This window comes from Epinephelus fuscoguttatus, linkage group LG15 (assembly GCF_011397635.1).
Source record: "Epinephelus fuscoguttatus linkage group LG15, E.fuscoguttatus.final_Chr_v1".
Taxonomy (NCBI): domain Eukaryota; kingdom Metazoa; phylum Chordata; class Actinopteri; order Perciformes; family Serranidae; genus Epinephelus; species Epinephelus fuscoguttatus.
Window position 1 is genome coordinate 34,463,760 of NC_064766.1, and position 23,706 is coordinate 34,487,465.

The 23,706-nt window shown below is 43.1% G+C and overlaps 1 protein-coding gene across 3 annotated transcripts in view; it reads right to left on the bottom strand.

Moving 5' to 3' along the window:
- LOC125902431 (dipeptidyl aminopeptidase-like protein 6) overlaps positions 1-23,706 on the bottom strand; it is a 172,081-nt gene that overhangs the window by 112,183 nt on the left and 36,192 nt on the right. The window contains exon 1 of one of the 3 annotated variants that reach the window (XM_049598758.1): positions 18,118-18,976. The exons of the other annotated variants lie outside the window; for them this stretch is intronic. Coding sequence (XP_049454715.1) covers positions 18,118-18,309 — 192 coding nt within the window. The 5' untranslated portion in view covers positions 18,310-18,976. Of the gene's footprint in view, positions 1-18,117; positions 18,977-23,706 lie in introns of those variants that run through there. 3 annotated transcript variants of the gene reach the window in all.

The following is a 23,706-nucleotide window of genomic DNA, read 5'->3' on the forward strand; positions in this document are numbered from 1 at the left end:
TTCACATAAACTGCTACGCAGAACCATTTCATACATGTTTATGACATCAAGTTACCCTTCAGCACGTCCCCAGAGAGCCTTGTGTTTAAATTTACCAGCTGATGACTATGATTTCGCAGCAAACGAACAACAACTTACAACACAGGCTGTCATCTGAAGTGCTCATTATATCATCAGACTGTTTGAAAGCTAAATAAATAAATTAACAGCCCTGACACTTCCTCATGCATTGAAACAGCTTGTAATTACTTTTGAAAATGTCCTTCAAGTGCTCATCAACAGATTGATTAAAAGCATAATTAGAAGGAAGACCCTAAAATGTCTCACATGGCAGACATTAAACAAAAGTAAACACTGGTTACACGTGTTCCTGAAAAGATTCGACACACTCACCTTCCACAGTCTCTCCACCCGGGACAGCTTGCGCGATTTCATTGTGACGGAATGACTGCATATGGAGAGGGCGAAGGAAGAGTGATGTAGATGCAGAGGGAGAAGTGAATAATGACCGGGTCATAAACGAGACACACCTCAGCTCTCAGTGGGAATAATTCCAGAGTCAGCATCTCAGCACTGAGTCCCACACATTATGTTGAAGTGAGTGCCCACGTGGATGGGTGTGGTGTGTGCGTGTGGCTGTGGACGCTGGCATGGACTTTTTCAAACTGAAACACTGCCCTGCTCTACAAGTAAAAAACTGCGTCACCGAGGGGACCCCAGAATGCCAACGAAAACTCGACACCGCCGCTGTCACACCGGAGGAGGTCATGTCCGAGCCCTGAGGGAGAATCAGGCAGAACAGGGTGTCCGACAGGCATTGATGTCCGCGCTAATCTCTGAAACACAACTCCAGAAGAGGAGAGCAAGGAAGGGAAGAAGCCAAAGCTCTCGGGCCCCCTTCACAACAATCAGCAGTGAACCACTTTACCTGAGCCATTAGCTGCATCTTGCCGTTCAGCACAGATCAGCATTACACACCGCACGCAGAGCTGGGCCACTTTATGGCGCTTTTTACCCAGGGTTGTTTATCCTGTCTCCCCTCTACTTTTCTCCCAGGAGCAATTTACCCACAACGCCAGTGTTCTGGACTGATAAAAGCTCTGCTCATACAGCTACAGGCTGATGCAGGCTATAATTCCATGAACACTTGAGAGGTCAAATAGACCAAGACCGTGACCCAGTGAAGTTAATACCTGTACGGCGTCACCAAATGCACACACTACCTGTGCCCTTGAAGCTTTGCAGGAATGTGAAACGTGATGGCTGCAGGATTCACCCCCTGTGAAGCTTTCTTTGCTCGTGACTGATTAAAAAATAATGCAGACAACAAAATGCTTGTATCTGAAGGTCAGGAACCACAAACTTTTCTAAACTATAGTACACCCATGGAAGTCGGTCCTATAACTCAGAGCCCAGCTGCTAGAAAAAAAATGGTGTTGTACGTTTCTGAAAACAGAAAACAGATATGTTACGTTTCTTTACGTATGACGGAGTTCAGGTTACAATTATACGAGCTGAATTTCTCATCAGGAGGCAGAGGGCATGGCGGATGGCATGACACCTAGGTGGGACGGCTGCCAAGCAACAGAAAGAAGCAAACCACTGCTCAAGACCTACAAAAGCAGGTTTTCTTTCTTTGCAACGAGAGCTAAGGACATGTCCGGATGTTTATGTAGCAACAAAAATGGGGTTTCTTTTAAAAACAGTCGGGGACGTGTCCAGCCATGTTTGAAATGAGCAAGCTGGGTGTTTAAAGGTCCAGTGTGTGAGGTTCAGGGGGGTTAAGTGGCATCTAGCAGTGAGGACTGCGGATTGCAACCAGCTGAAACTGCTCCCGGTTAGAATTCCTTCAGTGTTTATTCGTTTTTACCGGGAGCCGAATTATCTGCAGAGGTCTCCTCCTCTCTAAAACAAATCAACAACGTGATTTGAACCTGCAAAAATACTGAATAAAGCAGTTTCACATTACAAATCAGTGTTTCTCTGACACTCCTTGGCACGTCGAAGATGGGGCAGCTCATCTTTTTTCACTGATAACTTAAGATCCAGACGTTCAGGATATTTTTAGCCGGTGTCGAATGATCTGCAGAGGTCTCCTCCTCTCCATAACAAACAGACCCTGTGATTTAAACTGGAAAAAATAATTAATAAAGAGACAGCTTTGATTTGTCCTGTAGGAACATGGCATTGCAACATGGCAATCTCCATAAACAAGGACCCCGCTCCTTATATAGGATAGATATAAAGGGTTCATTCTAAGGTAAGGGAAGCACAACGATTCCTATTTTCAGGTGATTATACACTGAAGAAAATATGCTTTCTTAATTATATTCCATTTCTACCAATATATCCCCTTATTTGTTACAAACTGGACCTTTACAGCCAAAACATGATGTTTTCCTAACCCTGACCAAACAGTTTTTGTGCCTTAATTTGACCACCCGTGAACCACAAAACACAAAATGGAACTCAAACATCAAAAAAAAGTAAAGTTTCAGCATATCTGCTACAAATGAAACCCGTTTTTTCTGGCAGTCTTTTTCAAGTCAGGACACAACCTCACTGATTAGGTTCACCACACTCATCAGAACTGTTTAAGCTCTAAAACCCACTGCGCTCCACCTGCCCTGGATGGTACGTCAAAGCCAGATGTTTCCCTCAGGAGACAGTAGAGACCGAAAATAGAGCTAACAGATAGTCAATACTGGACTTTCATCAGGTGGCCAGAAACACAACTCTGAGTAGATGCTAATGTTATTCCATGTCTGCTTGATTAAACACACGATAGCGATCAATTTTACACCTTATTGTGCTGCCCCCAAGAGGCCAAAAAATCAATTAATGCAAATTTAAAACAACAATCTGTTTACCCTGAAATATACCTGTGGACTCTGGACAAACATGACTAAATCTACATTATTTCAGCTCAAAACAAAAAAAAAAACTAATTTCCAGCTGTTCAGTTAAAGGTCTATCTAACAGTAAAACATCATGGGTATCAAGTTGTAAGATATCCAGCTGACAGATAGTCAGACAGCCTGACAGAAGGACAGACGCAGCTTTCTCTGTGAAGCTGATGAGGTGTGTATGTTTGTCTCAACACATAAGCCATAATGTCAGCGCAGCAAGATGCCTTCCCCCAACACATTCAGCAATAAAGTCTCTGTATTCCCATGATGCAACAGCCAATCTGGTGAGGGGAGGAACATCAATCATCACAGTTCGGCTTTCCTGTCTTTGGTCGGGTACGATTTGACAGGCTGCCAGCTCTAGAATAGCGAATCACTCAATAGCGCTCCCCATTCTCTCCACCTCCGCTACACCAAACAATCATTATCTCCCCCATCTCTGTTCTGCTCCATGTGAGCTCCACACTGAACATCATCACAGGAGTCAACGCTCCACTCCCAGCTCAGGGAAAAGCAATCTTCTTCCCCTCGTCCCCGGAGCTCTGGGTCTCATTCAGACTCCTGACTCCTGGCTTGGAGGAACACAAGAGAAATATTGACTGGAGATGATGATGTAGGGAACGCTGCACAATACAGAATGTGCCTGACAGAAAAAAACACAGCTCCTCACAATGACAATGACCCACATGTTGCTGTACAACACACCACCAATTCAGAGCTAAGACGCAGCAAACAACTTGTGACCGACCGGCTTCCTGTTGAGTTCCCGAGCAGAAGTAACAAGCAACAAACCCACCTTCATGGCTGCAGGGAGTTCTCTGCTGTCGCTCCTCGCAAACACCAGAATGCACAGAAAGGTCTGGGGAGGATGTGACATGAAAACCTATCTCATGTGTTATTCATCAGAAGACTAAACCACAGCCTGGAGGCAGGAGAAGGCCTGCTAAGTTGTGGCATCCATTTATGAGTGAACCAATAACAACAGACTTCTGTCACAGCAGACATCTTGACTTTGAAAACACAGGGAACTACTTCTAATGGCTGCTTTTCAATAAGGTGTTGTGGCTTCAGAGCCCTGGAGCCCACTGACTAGGGCTGCCACTGATTGTTTTCATCGTCGATCATTTTCTTGATTAATCGATTACTTGTTTGGTCTATAAAATGTCTCAAAATGCAAAAAAATCAGTGTTTCAAAGCCTGAGATGACGTCTTCAAAGGTCTTGTTTCATCCACAACTCAGAAATATTCAGTTTACTGTCATGGAGGAGTAAAGAAGCCAGAAAATATTTACATTTAAGAAGCTAGAATCTAGGGCTGCCCCCTAATAGTCGACAAAATGTAAGTCTACCCGAGAGGTCATTAGTTGTCAAGATTTCATTGGTCGCTTTGACGCAGAAAAAGAAAGAAAGAACAAATGTGAAACTCCATTAGGAGCTGCGCCATGTCAAAATAAATCAAAACCTATATAACTGGACCATGTGGGACTTTAATTTGAAAGGACAGACACAGGAAGTGGCCCGACTCAGCGTTAATTTCCAGGGCTGGTACCTGCGGTTATTCCACAGGCTAGTTAATAACATGTTGGGCAGGAAATCCAAAGTGTGGGATCATTTTGAGAAGGTGAAGGACGAACCCAAGGTGATATGTAAACTCATCTTCATTGGTCGACTACAAACATGACGTATCATCTGAAACATGGAAGTAGCTACATGCCCATTAGCCCACAGCGTCATTAACAGGCGGCTCGCTCAGTGTGTGACGTGCACTTGTAGATAAAATATAGGCCTATATTAATGAAGGTTCATTAGTACGGTTTGTATTTCTCTGTAATGTAGCACAGTGTTAACAATGTTACTGATACTATTCTTTCTCACACCTTCAACTCAAACCACCAAAATATATCATTTAATACTTAAATTAATGTCGTAAACATGCGGGTGACGAGTCGGCTAATGGTCCAAATGGACAACTAGGAAAATTCTTAGTCGGGGGCAGCCCCTCTAGAATCAGAGAATTTTTACTTCTTTTGTCTTAAAAAAAATACTTAAACCAATTAATCAATTATCAAAATAGTTAGGCAATTAATTTAGTAGTTGTCAAATAATTGAATCATCGATAAATCGTTACAGCTACCAATAAAAGGTATCACCATATAGTATCTCCAAGAGCTGCAAGTTTACAGTGTTCAACAATACAAAGTAATGTATTAGGAGTTTGAGAAAGATAAAGGATTTAAATTAGTTTTTATAGCGTGTTAACTAGTGAGCTTGAGAGGTGCTGACAGGCTCATTTTTTAGGTTAGCTATGTCTCCCTGTTTCCAGTCTGAGCTAAGCTAATCTCTCAAGATAGATTCAGCAATTTACACTGTAGAATCTGTCGGCAGCCCTGTGTGAAAGACAACTACAGAGGGAGGGGGAGGGCGGGACTTTGAGTTTGAACGATGCTGCGCTTTAGCCAAGACGTGCAGGTGTCCCCAGGAAATGTGTACCTACAGAAACAGCAAGCTCCGTGTCCATGGCGACCGCTCCACCCAAAATGTCGTCTCGTCAACGTGAAAAAAATATCTTTCCCAGCAGATGTCTTAGTTACAACATGATTGAGCTATCTGGAGTAGTTTCATGTCGTATCCGACAACGGGAGGCTTTTAACAGATGACGTCCTGATGTTAGCTTTGCTGCTGCTGTTAGCTGTCCCTGTCAGCTACAGCCACTGATGCTTTCTAGACATCGTGATTTCCCAAAACTGAATAAATACCACACATAGCAACACAAAACTGCTTTGCTAGCTCAATCATGTTGTAACTAAGATGTCCGCTGGAAAAAAATATTTTTTTCACGGACCATTTATTGAGTTACTGAGTTACAGACACCGCTAACGGGGCTAACAGCTAACGGTTAGCCCAGTTAAAGTACGATAACCATGTTATTAATTACAAAACGTGCACACAGAAATAGTAATGTTTGTTCAATCATTGTGTTTATAGACTTTACAAACATCAGAGGCAGCGCGTAGGCAACGCAGTAACAGAATCTAGATTCATATTTGATCAGCACTGCCTGGTTTGACAGCTTAACCGCAATTAATGAGCAATGATTGACTCCTCGGCTCTGATTGGTTGTTTTTGGTGAGCCGTGGTGAATTAGCAAACGGCATTAGAAGCAGACGGAGGACATGATTATGTTTGACACGCTCTCATGTAGTTCATTCAGAATATAGTGCCAGTTTCAGCAAACATGACAATTTTATTTTCATTGAGTTACCAACTGTAGCTTTAATTGACAGACATGAACTCTCCAAATAAGCCTATCATCTCTCTATCTGAGCGAGTGGGGCCAGTTGTGTTGCTAAAAAGATGAAAATAATGACGGAGCTAACCAGCTGATTCCCAGCCTCAGGAATGATTCGATATTTAAGCACAGCGCCTGCATCAGGACAGAGATCTTGACACTAACACAAGCTATTCCCTCTGCAGTGACGCTGCCCCTACAAATGTACAAAATCTACTTGTTGCTGCTGTTGTTCCCCTGCAGGATTTACCACACTGTGATACGACCCTGTTGACTTTGCAGCTCTGCCTTTCTTTTCCCTTTCTGTATCTTTGCATGTGTTTATGTAGCAGTTCAATTAAGTGCCTGCGTGTGCGTCTGCGTGCACAGGCCTCCCAGGGGTGTGTCGCTGCTGTATCATGGCGTGGTCGATAAGCGAATCTGCCCGAGTGACACACCGGATTACTGCTGCCTGGTCTCAGCCCAGAGAAAGACTGTGAGAGGGCTCGGGAGAAATGGCAGCTCCGCTCTGCTGCCCTAATTCTAGCTGACAGAAATGTTGTGGGAGAAATTTCCTCCACTTGCTTCAAAGTTCTGTCTTCATTATTAATGATGTACTCGGGATTATTTTCTCTTTTGATTAGAAAAAGAAACATTTGCAGACATGAAACGTTGCTACGCAGTGACAGAAGATGGAGAGTCTGAGTCAGAAGGGAGGATCCAGTGCCTTGCTCAAAGACACCTCTGCAGCAACAACACGTCTCTGCTGCAGGATAAACTGACTACTGGCAGCTGAAATGCACTCTCTGGTGTCACTACACACCCTCTGCAACCGATATGATAATTTGATCTTTTACCCCTCTTGAATTAAATGTGGCTATCAGGCGATACCACTGATGATTCCTCGTGTGTTTACGCCAAAAAAAAGGCCTTTGTCTGCGTCTGCAGGTCAGAAATCTCTCAATGTGGCTGATGTTGCAAGGTGACGGTGTAACCTTTCCAATCCTAATGAGAGGTGACATTACGTTCCTCTTCCTGGATCAGGATGAGACACTTTCAGCTGCGGCAGCTGGTCGGTTTTAGTTACAGAAGCTGCGTAGGAAACCATAGCAACTTGGGTTTCTGTTTGTTTGGTGGATTTCTAGGCTTTATTGGTACTGGTGGCACAGCAGTGGCAAATAGTCTGTGTGAATCTGTGCGAACCGGAGCCAAAGCCTGAGCTCACCTGCTGTACTGTATGATAATGTGCACAGTTCGGTGTGGAGTTGGTGCATTGACTGGAACACAACAGTCTCTAGTGGTAGAACTGAAACAGTGCATGGAAAAGCTATTAAAAAAAACAGTTCCCCTGCATGTGCTTGGCATTTTAAACATCAATGAAATGACAAAGTCCACCGAATAAAAACACTGTCATTTCAACAAATGGCAGACGAAGGAGTAAACTAACGCTTGATCTACAAAACGTGCTCTTTCCTCCCTCCAAAGGAGCAGCACTGCTGTTTATCAGGCACACAACTAATAAAGCCAATCCTCAAAAGAACAACATTGAAATTATAGCCTGGAGTTATAAACAAGAAAAGGAGACATGAACACAGGGAGGAGAGGAAATGGGAACCGGCTGGGTTAAAAAGGAGTTATATTTAGCGGCACACTCGCATAAAGTTAAAAAGAAATTTTAAAGATCCACAGTGAAGTTACATCTGTGGAGCGAGCTAATCTCCTGTGAGAAGCAGAGTGGGGATGTGACTGCCATCAAGAAGCACAAGATCAAAACTGACAAAAAAGAGTGATTTTTTCACCGCGTGAATATTTAATCGGCTAAATTTCGACCACACTGATTGCAGCTACTGCAAAAATGAAAATGTCACTGACAAGTGAAGAGGGTTTTCAAATGTGATATAAATAAAACTTAAATCAAAATGCCTGCGTGCAGGCTTAATGACAGGCGATGATGTGTTTGTTACTTCACATGATCCTCGGAGCAGAAAATCTATCACAGGAGACTGAAGCTCAGCACCAACCATTCTGCAGGATCCTTTTCTCATCAGGGAGTAATAAGGCTCCTCTGTATTTAAACACTGACTAATATCCACTGTCAGCTTGTGTAATAATACAGTAAATCATCAAGAGGAAGAGACACAGCCTCCCAGCGAGGCACCGGCCTGCTGATGTACTGTTGACAGGTCCATGGAGGTGGTGGGGGAAGGGCAGTGTGGCGGGAGATGATCGATGTCTTGTCAACAGAGTGCAGAGGTGCTGGGGTGGGGGATGGATGACCTGTTGAGAGGCCCTCTGTGAAAAAAAAAAATCCTTCAAAAAAAACAGGTCGATAATGAATAAGTCTGTCAGCAGCGCCTGAGCCCCCTGAAACAAAGGAGGCTGATATTCATTGCGAGCTAAACGGGAGGGAATAAAAACACGCCATGTTCGTTAACGTGGACGTAGCATGTTTCATGACACCAGCACAGGACGCTCAGTGTGCACTGTGGGAGCTGCGTCATCTCCAGATGGCAGTCAGAGTCACTAGCGAGCAGCAGCGTGTGTGTTCCCAGAGCTTATACAGCCTCACCCTCTCCACCTTTGCAACCATGGCAACGCCGAGCCGAGGTCCTGCTGAGGATACTGTGCTGTCCTGAGGGGAGGAGCTGCATCGGGTGACAGCGCTCCTGCCTTGTGCGCCCCTTCCTACATGCAACTTTGAACAGTTAATTGTCTTTTGTCTCTTGTGTTTTCTTTTGTTTTCATGTACATCGCTTTTAATAATTGAGTTTACATTATTTGCCTTGTGTGAGGCCCTTTCTGAACATGACAACATGTTATGTAAGGGTCAGGGTCTGCTGTATCATCTTGTTCACAATATTGCCTGTATAATTTTTAGTATGATGTGAAAAATTCATGTCGTTTTTGCTGCCCCCAAGTGGCCAAAAAGTGAATGCAGGTTTCAGAACTGTGTGTGTTCTGTGATAAGGGGAGATAAAGCCCAGTTCAGACCAAAGATTCGCAACAAGAACGTAGCAGTGAAAAGTTGCAGCGGTGTGAACTGGCCGGTCTCACCTTGACTGTAACTCAGCTGGTCCAAATCTCCCGCGGCTGGTTTTAGAACGTAAAGCCTGTCACAGCCAATCACCCTGCTGAGGCCTCTGTTTCTGTCCTCACAGTGTGCTGGTGTCAGATACTGGACCACTCCTGCTGCTCAGAGTATGTGCTTAAAATTCCCAGGATTAAGTTATATCTTTAACAGTGTACTATATCTGTGTGTGTTCCACTGACAGATAAAAAAGCAGGTAAAATGCACCGACAACAACTCACTGTCATGCCTCAAATATAAACTGCCAGTTGTGACTTCAAATTACAAAGTGAAGGGGTTCCCTGGTGGGCTGGTGAGGTTTAAGGTGCTGACCATGAAGTCACTGGTTTTAATCCAGGCAGAGGCCACTGTTGCACGTCATTCCCCATGTCCCTCTCCTTTCATTCTCTGCCATCGCTCAACTGTCCCATCTGATAAAGGCATACAACTTCCCCCAAATAATAACCTGTTCAGATCTGAACATACACATAACAGATCTGAGAGCGTAGATACTTGATAAACTTAAAGGTATCAACCGAGATAACCCAGGACCAAGAAGTCTCAAAACCTCTCCAGTCGAAAAATACCTGCATTCGATCCTTTTGGTAACTAAATCTAGGAACAAAGACAATTTGTATAGTTTAACTTGCAGCCAATTAATGCAAGCGTTCTATTTAATGCAACGTGTGATTGGCCCACCACCACAGCAGCCACAGCCCACACAGTCAGAGGTGTGGTTAAGTCGAGGGTAGCCTCGCTCACCAGACCGTCCTCAAGAAAAGAAAGGTCTGGCTGTGCCGACTCTCACTTTAAGATTGGAGAAAAAAAAACGCCCCAGCTTTTTTTATTTCTTTCACCCAATCACAGTCATTCTGGGCGGTGCCACAGCAACGGTGTGCTTGCAAAAATATCGCCGGGGGGAAACAGGTTTTGGTGTAACACACCCACAAAAATATCGCCTACAGGACATGAACCATGGCAGAAAAATGGCTACATCCCCGCAAGATCAAACACCGCAAAAGTTAGTAAAGGACGTGTTGAAAACGGCTAAAAACTGCTACACAACCAGAGGTGGTAGGGCGGGACTTCAGCGGGTTGCTCGTTCTGCCCAATGAGAGGCTGATCTATGCAGCAAACTTCCGCCCACTCAGACTAAGTCAAGCGCAGCGTATTTGAAGTTGTTTATACAGTTACTTAAGACATAGTTTAATAATTCGAACACCTGGGGGCGCCCACGAGCTCACCTGGCAGAGCAGGCACGCCACATACCAAGGGCTGTGTCCTTGTTGCAGCTGCCATGGGTTCAATGCCAACCCACAGCCCTTTGCTGCGCGTCATCCCCACTCTCTCACGACCTTTCATGCTAAATCTGTCCTATCTAATAAAGGCAAAAAGCCCCCCAGATATCCATCCATCCATTTTATAACTGCTTATCATCTTGGGGGTCGCGGGGAGCTGGAGCCTATCCCAGCTGACATTGGGCATTAGGCAGATTACACCCTGGACCCCAATTTAGAGTCACCAATTAATTTATCCCTGCATGTCTTTGGACTGTGGGAGGAAGCTGGAGTACTTGGAGAAAACCCACGCAGACGGGCTCCCTCCTGGGTTTGAACCAGGAACCCTCTTGCTGTGAGGTGACGGTGCTAACCATTACACCACCGTGCTGCCCCAAAATATATTCTAAGAAAGAAATAAAAATACTTTGAAGACATGTATTGGTGTAAAAATTATTTGGATGGAGAGGAGTGGTGGTACCATTTTATGCAGCTGAATGCTTCTATTAACATGACTGGTATTAAATATTTTCAAATATTGTGTCAGTTCAGGTATATTGCAACACCCCTAAAAGGTAAGGAACTCTATCAGTATCAGTGTCACTTTAAGGGTACTGCTATAGCATTTTTTCCACATGATAACGAGCCCTATGACGCAGTATGCAGCCATCACCTGCAGCAAACACAGTTCGGCCGGCCACAGAGAGATAATGAGGACAGCCTATCACATCTCGCTGCTCTCTTTCTTTTATCTGGCTGGTCTTGTTGAGCTCCGTCTGGCTGATTTATCTGAGCTTCCGGACCTCAAAGGAAGCACAGAGCTAAACTGAGAGACTTGGGAACTGGGCCAAACTGTCTTACTCAGATCTGGAGTATCTCTAAGTAGAAGGCACAGTTAAGTGCATATGAGGACAGGCCGAGTGTGTGTGTGTGTGTGTGTGTGTGTGTGTGTGTGTGTGTGCGAGCCCTGGGCACTGGTATCTGAATTAAATTTTACACTTAAATCACACAGTCAGGGTGATTTATGATCTGCTCCTTTTGAACTTCCTGCTATTCCAAACAGGATAACACAATTACACAGACGGGGAATCTACCTCAGATTTTACCTGTGTGAAACTTAAGCAAATTAATTTAAAGATGAAACCCATGCAGGCGTGATGACGCTCTACAGAATGAACTCTACAGTACCCTGCCAAGAATACACCCTGAAATACAATGGTTACGCTATAACAACAGTAATCTCGAAAGAGAAATCTCATAGCTCGCAGCTCTTTGTGTTCATCCCCGGAGATGTAGCCGGCGTAACCTCGATGTGTTTCAAAGCCACATCTTTGCCGCCAGCCTCAGCAGGGAGAATATCACACTTTCTCTCTGTCACACGTAAATTTCAAACAGGGGCAGCTCATTAAAAGTAATATAAAAACACATTTCTAGTGTACTTTTAATCAAAAATCTGTAGCCTAGGAGAAGAGAAAAATGACTAATGCATTATAGAGCAGCATGCCAGTCTCGGATTAAGGTAGCCCTGTGGGAAATGAGCTTTTCACTAATGACTAGTGCTTATGGTTGAACATCACAGTTGCCATCACAAAATGACAGTGAGAAAGCAGCATGGTTTAGGTATTGTGATTAAAAATGTTATGCTTAACAGTACAAAGATTAATATGATTAAGTACAAATTTATCAACGTAATCATAACACAAGCCAGTGGCTGGATCAGTGATTAAAGTGCAGTAAGTGTTCTGAGTTCTAGCTCGAGGCGGGAACCTGTGATGTGCCTTAATTATAATCAGTAAAAATGTGAAACTCATTTAGGAAACTGACGAGTAATAAATCCCAAAACTTGAACAGCACACAGTCTCCTCTAGCGGAGAGTGTTTGGATCACCAAATTAAAAACAACAGGACTCCAAAAATAGAGGCTTCACTTTGAGATGAAGGAAGTTTGACAGAAAAAACAAAGAGTCAGACTATTTTTAGTGGCACTTTAAAGATTGGTGTCTGCCGATGGAAGAATCAGATGGACAGTGACTCATTGAAGGGCATTACCTCTTTTGAATTTCTGATTATGGGGAGTAATAGTTTTCAAGGGAATTTGTTTCAAAGCGAAAATGAAATTTAAAAATGCCCTTTTAACCCTTTTAGATCACATCATCAGCACCTATTTAACAATATATGCCCCCAAAATACATGTATTTGTTTTCTTATATTAAAATCTAATCATGTTTTCTTCCTGTAAAACAAAATATGCAGGCTGTTCTCATGCACTGTACATCTATATATATATATATATACCTAAGAAGAGTATTGCATCTAACATGTGCAATCATGCACCAGTGATCTCTGCATAACCTACGTCATCGGGAAGGCTGCAAACATGCAATCGGTGCACTGATGAGAGTAAAGAAGGAAGAAGTATGAATAGTGAAAGCCCATGTAAGGAGGCAGGATGGAGCAGTGGATGGGTCAAACAACACAGGACTGTCTCAGGACTTTACCCCAGGGGGCGCTGTTAAATTAATTATACCAATTACAGGTGCCCAATTAAATTTATACCATAAACATGTGGGCGACTAGTCGACTAATGGCCCTAAATGACAACTATTGGTCGACTAGGAAAATTCTTAGTCACGGCAGCCCTAGCTCACTTAGGCTTGTACAAGTAACAAATTCAACCAATAATATCATGGCGTCCACCCATCAATCTGCAACGTTTAGCCACACAAAGCTAAGATTAAGTTAGTCAGCTATAGCACCAGCATGGTATGTCAGCATGTGTCCAGTGTTCACCACTAAAAACCTTGTTCTGTTTCCCAAAGACATGGTGGTTACTGGCCTGCTGGCTAATATTGTTTACTAGTCTGTCTTACTGGTATTGGCTATGACATGCCCACTTTTCAATGATTAAATCAGATTTGTTCTTTTACTTGTTCTTTCCTTTGTTCCTCAGTGATTTTCTGCAAGGTGTCATCTTGCATTGCATTATGGTTGTTATATGTTGGTAAAGTATATCATGACACTGAAGGTAGATATTCTCAAAATGCCACTTCATCTCGACTTTAAGTTTGGTCTCATATTTTAGTTTATAAAAAGAAGGAAATGCAGCATAAAGTAAACATACCCACTAGTTGTGCAGTTGTCCCATTTTTATTGTACTTACATCACATTTCATGTGTATTTCTATGTTTCCTAGTCTGTCTTACTGGTAGGCATAGATTTGTTTGCAAATTATTACCTCCAATGTTTAAAGTTAAACCAGCATGTCAGTGAGAAGTTGTCAAATCTTCTTGTGGAGCCTTGAGCATGAATAATGACTTTGTCACTCGATATATATTTGCAGACCCTGCCCCCTGCAGAGTCACGTGTCCTCTTTCAATGTAAAATGCAAACAGAGTGAATTATTTTCATTTTCTCTGCTTTTGTCCGCGCATAAAGAAAAAGTCAATACAGGCCGGGCCGTAAAAGAGTCCCAGGGCTCCGGTCTGAAGGTGAAATGTCAGCGGATTTTACCTTTACATATAACAACAATTAATTAAGGACACTTGTGGGGTTCTATTTGCAGTAAAGGGTATTCACCGAGAAAAAGAACTACTGCTGATGTCTCCCCAGGTGACTCAAACACTGCCACAAAATACTGATGCTAACACACTGAGCACAGCAACAATTAATCAATCCCACAACACACACACTCACTCACTCACACACACACACACACACACACCTCCTACAAACAAAGATGCAGTGCCTGCAGTTTGTGAGCTCAGGAGCTCAGAAGAACGCTGCAGTAAACAAATCAAACAGTTGTTTGCAAAAAACTAATTATTTCCATTTTCACCAGCTCTGGTACAAACAGCTTAACCTGCATCTGGAACTGAAGGATTTTAGACACAAGCCAAACAACCGCGCAGGTAAATATTTGAGTTGTTTGCAAAAAACTAATTATTTCCATTTTCACCAGCTCTGGTACAAACAGCTTAACCTGCATCTGGAACTGAAGGATTTTAGGGGGGTAAGGGGTTGGAAATAGCACTTCTTGAAATGGTCTCCTCATCTCCCGAGGCTAAAGGCAATTTCATGCTCCAGCACGACTCAGGGGGACATCAGGACTAAAGGTGACCTCAAGGTTAACGGTGCAAACCTAATAAATATGTTGGAAAATCCAGCAGCACAATAACAGCTCCTGGTCACACTCCTAAAATCCAATCCCAAGGTTTAATTGCTAGAGAAAATCAGGATTTTGAATTTAACCGCAGTGGAGTATCTCATAAAATGAAGGCAGGGGCTTTTAAAGGAAGTAGGGGAAATGTGGCGAGCGCTGTGTCCAGCCTGAATGTTGTTGTTGACAGCCCGAGCAGTGTCAGTGTTCTGCCTGTTGCCAACCTTATCACTTGATTCTTGATGTGACAGACATCAATAATTCAGAGGAACATCACAGTGTTGGCAGCTATTTAAAGATAAAAGGCCGGGTGAGTACACTGCTGTTTGCTGTAGGTTTGAGCTGGTGTCATCTGCAAACAAGCAAGAGGACGTTTTAACAAGTCACTTCATCGGGCCTCAGCAGAGGCTCAGAGTGTTCAGGTGAACCAAAGGCTACAGCAGCTGCGTTCACTTGTTGACTTCCCGTCTTGGTTCAAGGAGGGCTAATCAGTGATTATCTGCCTCTGACGTCTTTAATGGACTAAATTAAGAAACGACAACCAACAACCAACAACCAAGGCAAGATAATCAAAAGCATTTGGAGAATAAAGCATATCTGTTGGAGAGGAGTTGTGCAATGTGCGGTGAGGGTCACTGCTTCTAGGAGCAGGGGAAGGGTAAACGTTTTACCACTGAGAGATGAAATTGTAACGTCGTCTCAGTTGTATGTGATGTTTTTTTTAATAACCCATATGATGCGAGAAGCAGCTGCCCCCAGGTGTTTCCACATCATCAGCGCAGTGGTTAGCATTGTTGCCTCACAGCAAGAGGGTCCCCAGTTCGAACCCAGGGTGGGGGAGCCCTTCTGTGCGGAGTCTGCATGTTCTCCCTGTGTCAGCGTGGGTTTCCTCCAGGTGCTCCAGCTTCCTCCCACAGTCCAAAGACATGCAGGTTAATTGGTGACTCTAAATTGTCCGTAGGTGTGAATGTGAGTGTGAATGGTTGTCTGTCTCTATGTGTCAGCCCTGTGATAGTCTGGTGACCTGTCCAGGGTGTACCACTCGCCCAATGTCAGCTGGGATAGGCTCCAGCAACCCCCCACCCCCAAACAGGATAAGTGGTTACAGAAAATGAATGAATTAATGAATGATCTGGCCCCATTTAAAAACTGCTTGGACACCCCTGCATTAGTATATTTCACACCAGGCAAGATGGCTGCCAAGCTGCAGACCAAGTTCGAGACCAAACAACCAAATCAACAAACAACCAAATCGGTATTTCAAGCCAAAACTTGATCTTTTTCTCACCCTAACCAAATGGTTTTTGTGCCTAAACCTAACCACACATAAACCAAATCATCAAAAAAATTAAAAAAAATTGAACAGTAATATATCTGCTACATATTAAACATACAAATGCAACACATCCATGGTTTGCAGAAATGTGCTATACCAGTATTTAGTCTGGAGATCTGGTTTTGCATGTTGCTGTGTGTGTGTGTGTGTGTGTGTGTGTGTGTGTGTGTGTGTGTGTGCCTTCTCAGAGAAAGAAACTATTAGACAGTCAACCTGGACAAAACAGTACAAAGTTTTACAACTACTGTATGTATCTGTTTGTCCACTAGACAAAAGCAAAGCCTTATTTTCATTATGCACATCTGATAGTTATGAGGCAAATTTGTAAATTACAGGTCATATTATGCCTCATATGAAGAAACTTTATTCAACTTTGTGCCAGCTGAGGACAGATGTTTCAACAGCTATAATAGCCACGAACGTGACCAAACATCATCAGGGTGTCTTCAGGTATCACAGTTCAATTTAATGCTTTTTAAGTCCCGTTAACGACACATTTTAACCAAATTTTATTACTTATTTAAGAATCATAGGTAAGCACTGCAGGCAAGTAGCATCCTGAGAGGTAAGTGTTATGTAGGAATATGAATATTAGAGTGAGTTAAGTCAGTCTACATTTTGCCAACAGGTAAGTGCAGGTATGAAGTAAAATGACAGTACTGTAGTTTTCTAAAGATTTGTAACATTAGAAACGTGGACTTTCACATTAAAATGCTCCACTCATTTTCACAAAAAGAAATTTAAGATGTGTAAATGAAATAAGATAAAATGTTTTTAGTCGTTAAGACCTCACAAATTCAGATTTAAGACTAAGTAGACAGAACTCTCTGCACAGCCAGTCTCAAGGATCAGGTGCTGGTCGCCCGCAGGATGGATGAATTGAAAATTATCTTTTGAAAAATGTTTTTGAAGAATGTGAAAGAAAAAATATTGAAAAAGAAAAGTGAAATGACTGTGATCATTAGTCATGTGACCCGTGTGTATTTAGCACACCTGTGAGTGCTCGTGCGATTCTGTTTTAGAGAACCTGAGGAAGCCACAGCGAAATCACAGTAACTCAGTTCAGTGTGCGGTGGTTTATGTTGATCACATTAAAGACTATTTCATGACTTCCAAACCTTATTGTTGTAACACTGAATTGAAGACATTTTAAGACTTTTTAAGGACCTGTAGACACCCTGACATGGAGCAAGCCAAGCAAGAAGCCAACTGTCTTAAGCGACTTCTCAATGTTTCTTGACAGTAGCTCAAACTGGATATGATTCCTCCCCAAAAAGTGCAACTTATCTCTCAAAATACAAACTCAGTAACTATCAGTAGCAGGGCAAAGGCAACTAAAGCGGGTGTTTGGTCTTGGAAAAACAATTTCCCAACTCATCTAAGAGGCAAAACTTTCCCTTAGACATTTTCCCCTTAGACTAAATTTAGATTTTCTGTCTCCAGTAAAGTAACCACCATGATGGCGAATCCATAACACCCCAAATCAAAGCTTTAAAATGATAAATCCAAAAAGATGTGTGACACCACAGTCTACATGACCCCATGTTTTTTCCACAGTCTTCGTCCAAATGATGCTCTTTGCAATTTCAGCACCACGGACAGCGGCGGAGGAAAGCGCAGGCTCTCAGACAGACGCAAAAACTACAGAGAATCACATCAGACGGTGACGATTTTAACATCATCCTCATCTGCTAGGTATTAAGCCAAGGATCAGATTTGATATGTGATTTCATAGTGAGGAAAAAAAAGGCACAGACAGTGACACAGACTACGTCAGCTCTCACAGGCCCTCTTAGATGTTTATCCAACACAATCTGAAGAGGGCTCATCACAGTGCACCCAAACACAACAGAGACAAACACACATTCAAGCAAGAGTTAAGCTGCCAAAGAAAAACAATTTTAAACTTTCCTGACCACCCCAGAGTTTGCATATCTCCGGGCACACACTCTCTGCCTATAAATGAGTGTGTATAGCCTATATAATATATGGATGTGTGTGTGTGTGTGTGTGTGTGTGTGTGTGTGTGTGTGTTATCTAAAGTAAACATCTGGATATTTTTCCTAAGACAGGGTTATCTTGACAAATAAAGTAGAAGTGTCTTACATCTTCATCCTCCCTCGAGCATTTTTTGCGGTACTGGACGTGAGGTCTGCCATCGACGAGTTGCTGAGGGGTCTTCGTCGCGTTGTCCTCGTCTGCAACCTGTCCACCGAGAAGGTGACTGGCCTCAGGTGGGTGCGGGAAGGAATTGGTCGTATTAATCTTCCCGGTGAATCTCTGATACAGCGAAGCCATATTACAGGTCCAGTCCAGATAAAAACAACTTACAGCATGTCAGAGCCACAGAGGGGTCTCGCCTGAGTCGGTTTTTTTGGAGGGGGGGAGCAGATCTATTGGTTTTCTGTGCGCTTCGAGGAGAACCGATGGCAGGCAGCCAGTTTTCACCTCCGGGATGGAGCAAAAAAGATAAGGTGAAGATACCGCGCTAGTAAATAAGCATCTATGGATTGTGGATGACTCACAAGCAGAAGTGATAGACCGATATAAAAGCCGAATCCTTCGCAGCGGTGTCCTTTTAGCTTTGTCCAGGCGCGCGGCAGACTGGTGGGCTGAAGGTGTCAATAGTTGCGCTCATCTGTATTCACAACACGTTGGCTCCCCTCTTCAGTTTCCTGATGCCTCCTTACAGCGAGATAGCAGGCGGATGCGCTGAGTTTCCGATCAGATACTCGATCCCCACCAGACTCCGGGTGATTGTCCACAAAATAAAGCAGCACAAGATAATGTTTCGACACTTTGGGCTCTGTTTTGGCGGACCGTCCTCACGCGTGAGGAGTGTGAAGGACGCAGAGAGCCCCGGCGGTACTCTCCGCAGACGCGCTCTGCATGAGAAGTGACCAGCACCGAGAGAGCAGCGTGTACTGTATTAGCGCTGCTGTCGCCGCACTTCTCCGGGTGCTGTTTTTACGCACAAACATGCGCCGGCACTGCGTGACTTTCACCTGAATTAACCTTGATTTAAAAGCTCTGATTGACAAGTCGCGCTCATTTGTGATATCATGAATGGGTTCATAAAATGTTCTCCCAAATGATTGGCTTTGGTCCCAGGACGGAGCTCGAGTGCCTCTCTGTGGCGCACTGAATTAGGGCAGGCTGACCACACACTTCTACTTCAGGTGTAAAGCAACTATTATTCCTGGTTTTGCTCATGTTTTCCTATAAAATCCACCTCTTACAAACTGAGCTCATCTTGTTCAGCTTAAGTCGAGATCAGTAAACCTGTACATTTTTCCAATTTTCCTAAAATACATGCAGCCTGGAAGTCCTGCAACAGCATAACCAAATAAAAAGCAAATAATTATTATATAATTATTTCTCCCTGCAGCATCTTTAAGTCTTATAAATCCCTTACAGTAATAATTCAAACCGTGAAAATGTCTCCCCTCTAATGTATGCACTTTCCCTCCTCCTATCTTATATTTTCAGTCAGTCCACATCCACAAGTGTTATTCAGCTCATGCACTATTTCATGCTTGAAATGCTCACAGAGGCCAAAGCAATGCAGCTTTCTGGTAAATGCAGAATATTGGCTTATATGTGGCGGAGGGGAGGGAAAGGCTCTCGAGTCAAAGTGTTAAAATCTCTGCCATCCCTGTCGCGAATGCCACAGGCGAACACCCCTCAGCCTCTCACTGTGACAGCTCAAACTATCACTCCACCGGGGCTGAGCTGTATTTCTGGGAAATAGGTCATCTTCGCACGGGTACAACTTCAAAGCAGCACTAAAACTCCAAACAGCCCCTCACACATTCTGTTGAATGCCACTGTTTTGCATCTTCCATTAAGTAAAATCAAGCTCATTTGTTATTGTCTGCGACTCAAGGTGGACTGACTACAACAGAGGAAAATATTCTATATTCGACTTTGAACAAAGAGTTTCAATTAATTCTTTTTTGACAAATGGTGAGTCATCTCCAGCTCTGAAAGAACTGCTGGAGGCTCACTGATTCATGGCTTGAATTATGAATGTAACCCCTTTAATAGGATATGTATCTGGAATACAGAGTATTGATTTCAAAAGGTTTGGACATTCATTCAAAAACAAGCCCGGGACATTACTGCCTTGATCTAATTAAAGTTAGTCCCTATCCCTCCCTTTCGCTTCACTTTGAATCCATTTTCCTTGCACTCTGAGTGTGATTCAAATGAACTGAATCATAAATTTGCTTGATGCTTTTGCATGCTTTTTAATTGCGGCAGAGATTTATGTAGTGGGCTGAACATCTGGGCTTCCAGCAGCCTCCTCTTACACGGTGGCTCGCCTGCTTGGTCGCTGTCATCATTTGTTTCTCTAGTTCATAAATGCCTTTCCTGGGTCTGCACACCCCTTGGGGAAATAGGTCCAAGTCACTTGACATCCTTCCGAGCCTGTCTGATAGATGTCTTCCAATCTCCCTCACCTTGTTGGGGAGCTATTGTGAACTGCCTGGCTGCTTTAACGTTCCCCTCAGGACCGTGCCGGGAGCAACGGGCTCGGCTTGACTCCCCTATCGCCTCCTCGCAGATACAGCAGCTGACTGGAGCTACGCCTTCCCCACAGCTCTCGTAAACATCACTGCTGCAGTCAAGCTCTGCGTTATTAGAGGCAAAAATGTGGAGAGGCATGTAATAACAGCTATAATGATGATGATAGCTGCAGCATACCTAATACCTCTGCGGGTAGCTAATGGTGCTTTTGGAGCCTGTGCATGCTAAAAGTTACTTCAGGTGCGATATGGGACATTTTAAATATATTTCGAGCTCATAACAGATGCATTTTAATCCGAATCCAAAATGCACATGTGCACTTTATGATGCCATAAGTGATGGCTTTATGAGGCTCAATATACTCCCATGGGTGAATTTACTTTTGATTCCAGTGAGGGATTTATACACAAAAGTTACCACATCATTTAACTGAAAATGCACAGGTGTTATCTTTTTATATATGGGCTGGAAGGAAGTCATTTGCTTTCTATTCACTGTTAAAATGAAGCCAAAATACTGGTGCTCACATGCTCCACAGGGTGCAGGAACACTCTGAGGTAGCCTGCAGGTAAAATCCCTCCACTGCATAAAAGATAGTCACTTTAGTTTTGATAGCAAGAAAGACTGAACTGGAACCAAGTCGGAGAGACACAAATGGTGAGCAAACTGTCGTCCAGCGCAGAAAATAAATAGCAAAAAGTATATACATGCAACCCACAAGGCTTTTTAATGTTTCACGCTTTTCTGTTTTAGCTTTAAAGGAACACTGTATAAAATTTACAGGGGATTTAGTGGTGTCTAGCAGTGAGGATTAAAAATTTGCACCCAGCTGAAACTTCTCCCGGTTAAAATTCCTTCAGTAGTCACTGTTCAGGAGCTGAATTATCTGCAGAGATCTCTTCCTCTCCAAAAAACAACAGACCACGTGATTAAAACCAGTAAAACCACTGAATAAAGCAGTTTCATGTCACAAATCAATGTTTCTCCAACGCAGCATGGCTCACCCGAGACAGGCCGTTAGCTCAGCACCTGCTCATGTGTGCGCACCTTTATTCTCTGGTAAGTTAAGATCCAGATGTTCAGGAGGTTTTTACCAGGAGCCAAATTATCCACAGATGTTTCCTCTTCTCCAAAACAAGCAGACCCGGTGATTTAAACTGATAGAAACACAGAAAAAGCAGTTTCACGTTATAAATTACTGTGTTTTTCAGATGCTGCTCGTCCCGGAGGAGCTGCTGACTACGGTGTCCAACATGAAAATGTGAGTGCCCCTATGTAGAGCCAGTGTTTGTGTCCGCTATAGGGTACTGTAGAAACATGGCAGTGCAAGATGGGAATCTCAGTAGACAAGGACCAGCTCCCTATGCAGACATTAACAGCTCATTCTAAGACAACGAAAACACAACAGTCCTTGTTTTCAGATGATTATAAACAAAAAAAAACATACTTAATATTTTATGATCAATTTCTGCCAATATACCCCTCCACATCCGACACACTGCACCTTGAAGAGTTGCTGTCACACCTTAAGAAAATTGCCTGAAGCATGTTGAAGCCCATTTATAGTATTTTCTTATTCATAAATATGTTAATAGAGTTAAGCAGGGTGAATAGCTCGAGGTTCATTGTCATACATGATTCATAATATATATCATCTAATGCACTCATGATGCACACATTAATGTGTTTGCATTAACTAAAATCTCACCACAAGCTAACCACTTTCCATCAGCATGCTGCACTCTGCTACAACATGATGACTCACAAATTAATTGGATGGAAGAGCAAACAGATCAATCAATCAATGTCTGGTGGGAGTGCAGTAATATCTAATTTCCTCTGAACATCACTCAGCTGAAGAAGGAAATTACTGCACCTCTCTACATGCATGTGACAAAATGGATTTATTTACAGCTACCCATAATCACATCATTTTTGCACCATCTTCCGTTTTGGTAATGATGATTTCCCTTGATGTTGAGCTGCAGCAACATGCTTTAGTTTTTATCATCCTGCTGCCTGTGTCAGATTACATGCCTCTGCTCTGCTGTCTGCTGGACACATCTTATATTAAAGCTGCCTCAAAGACAGTCCATTACTGGGCTGTAAATAGTTCACCCTCACACTACATAAAAAATCACCATGAATTCACTTAAACAGAGTTGAATGCATTCAATTTGTCCAATTATCAGAGCCAGTCTTCAAGCAGGAATTAGCCACACACCATAAATCATTATGAGGTTATCAAACTGGGGAATGGGAGGGGAAAGGTGTAAGACAGAGATAGTGTGTGAGGAGAAAGGGACAGGTGCATTCAGGTGTCATAAAAACAACTGGGAGTTAGTTATTGTAATTAGGCCCAATTACTAACACGGTCCACAGCAGCAGCACCAGCGGCTGTCACACACAGCTCTCTGGTAAAGTTACTTTAAAAACTCGCCGGAAGTTGGCGCCTGATTCCGCGTCAAAATTCTTCCTCTTTTCTCCGAGCCCCAACACAGTCATATCTAAACACACACACATGACACACATATTTTTAAACTCAGTGCGACTTACCCTTTCCGATGATATCACTATCTCCAATGTTCACCGCTGAATAAACGTCTAAAAACCCGCTTAAAAATCACAGAAAAAGACGCTGCTTGAAACTCCAGAAGCTCCTTGAGATTTATCACGTTTTTAAGTTTTCCTCAGTTTCAAAGTTTTTCAGTGACAGCTGACTGTATATCCATGGGTTCGCTGCAAAGAGGAAGTGCTAATGATTAATTCGGCATACTTTTAATGGCGCTATTTTGCCCAAATGTAAATAAAATACAAGCTAAAACAAATGGGGCTCAAGTTGTGGCCATTCCCCACGGCTTACTGATTCCATTGCGGCTTCATAGCCTACTTCCTGTTCCCAGAGACCCAAAATTATGGGAAATGCAGTCCCAAAACTTAGACAAATATTATCCCCAATTAGTATCAAGACAAGGAATAATAATAGGAGTGACAGTGTTAACTTTTCTTTGTTTCACTATCAATATATTGTTGAAATTGTTCACATAATTTTGTTGGAGAGGGGTCACAAGGTCAGACACTGAAAACCCTGCTTCAGATAGATAGATAGATAGATAGATAGATAGATAGATAGAACTATGAATAATGGCTTAACTCAGGGTCCCA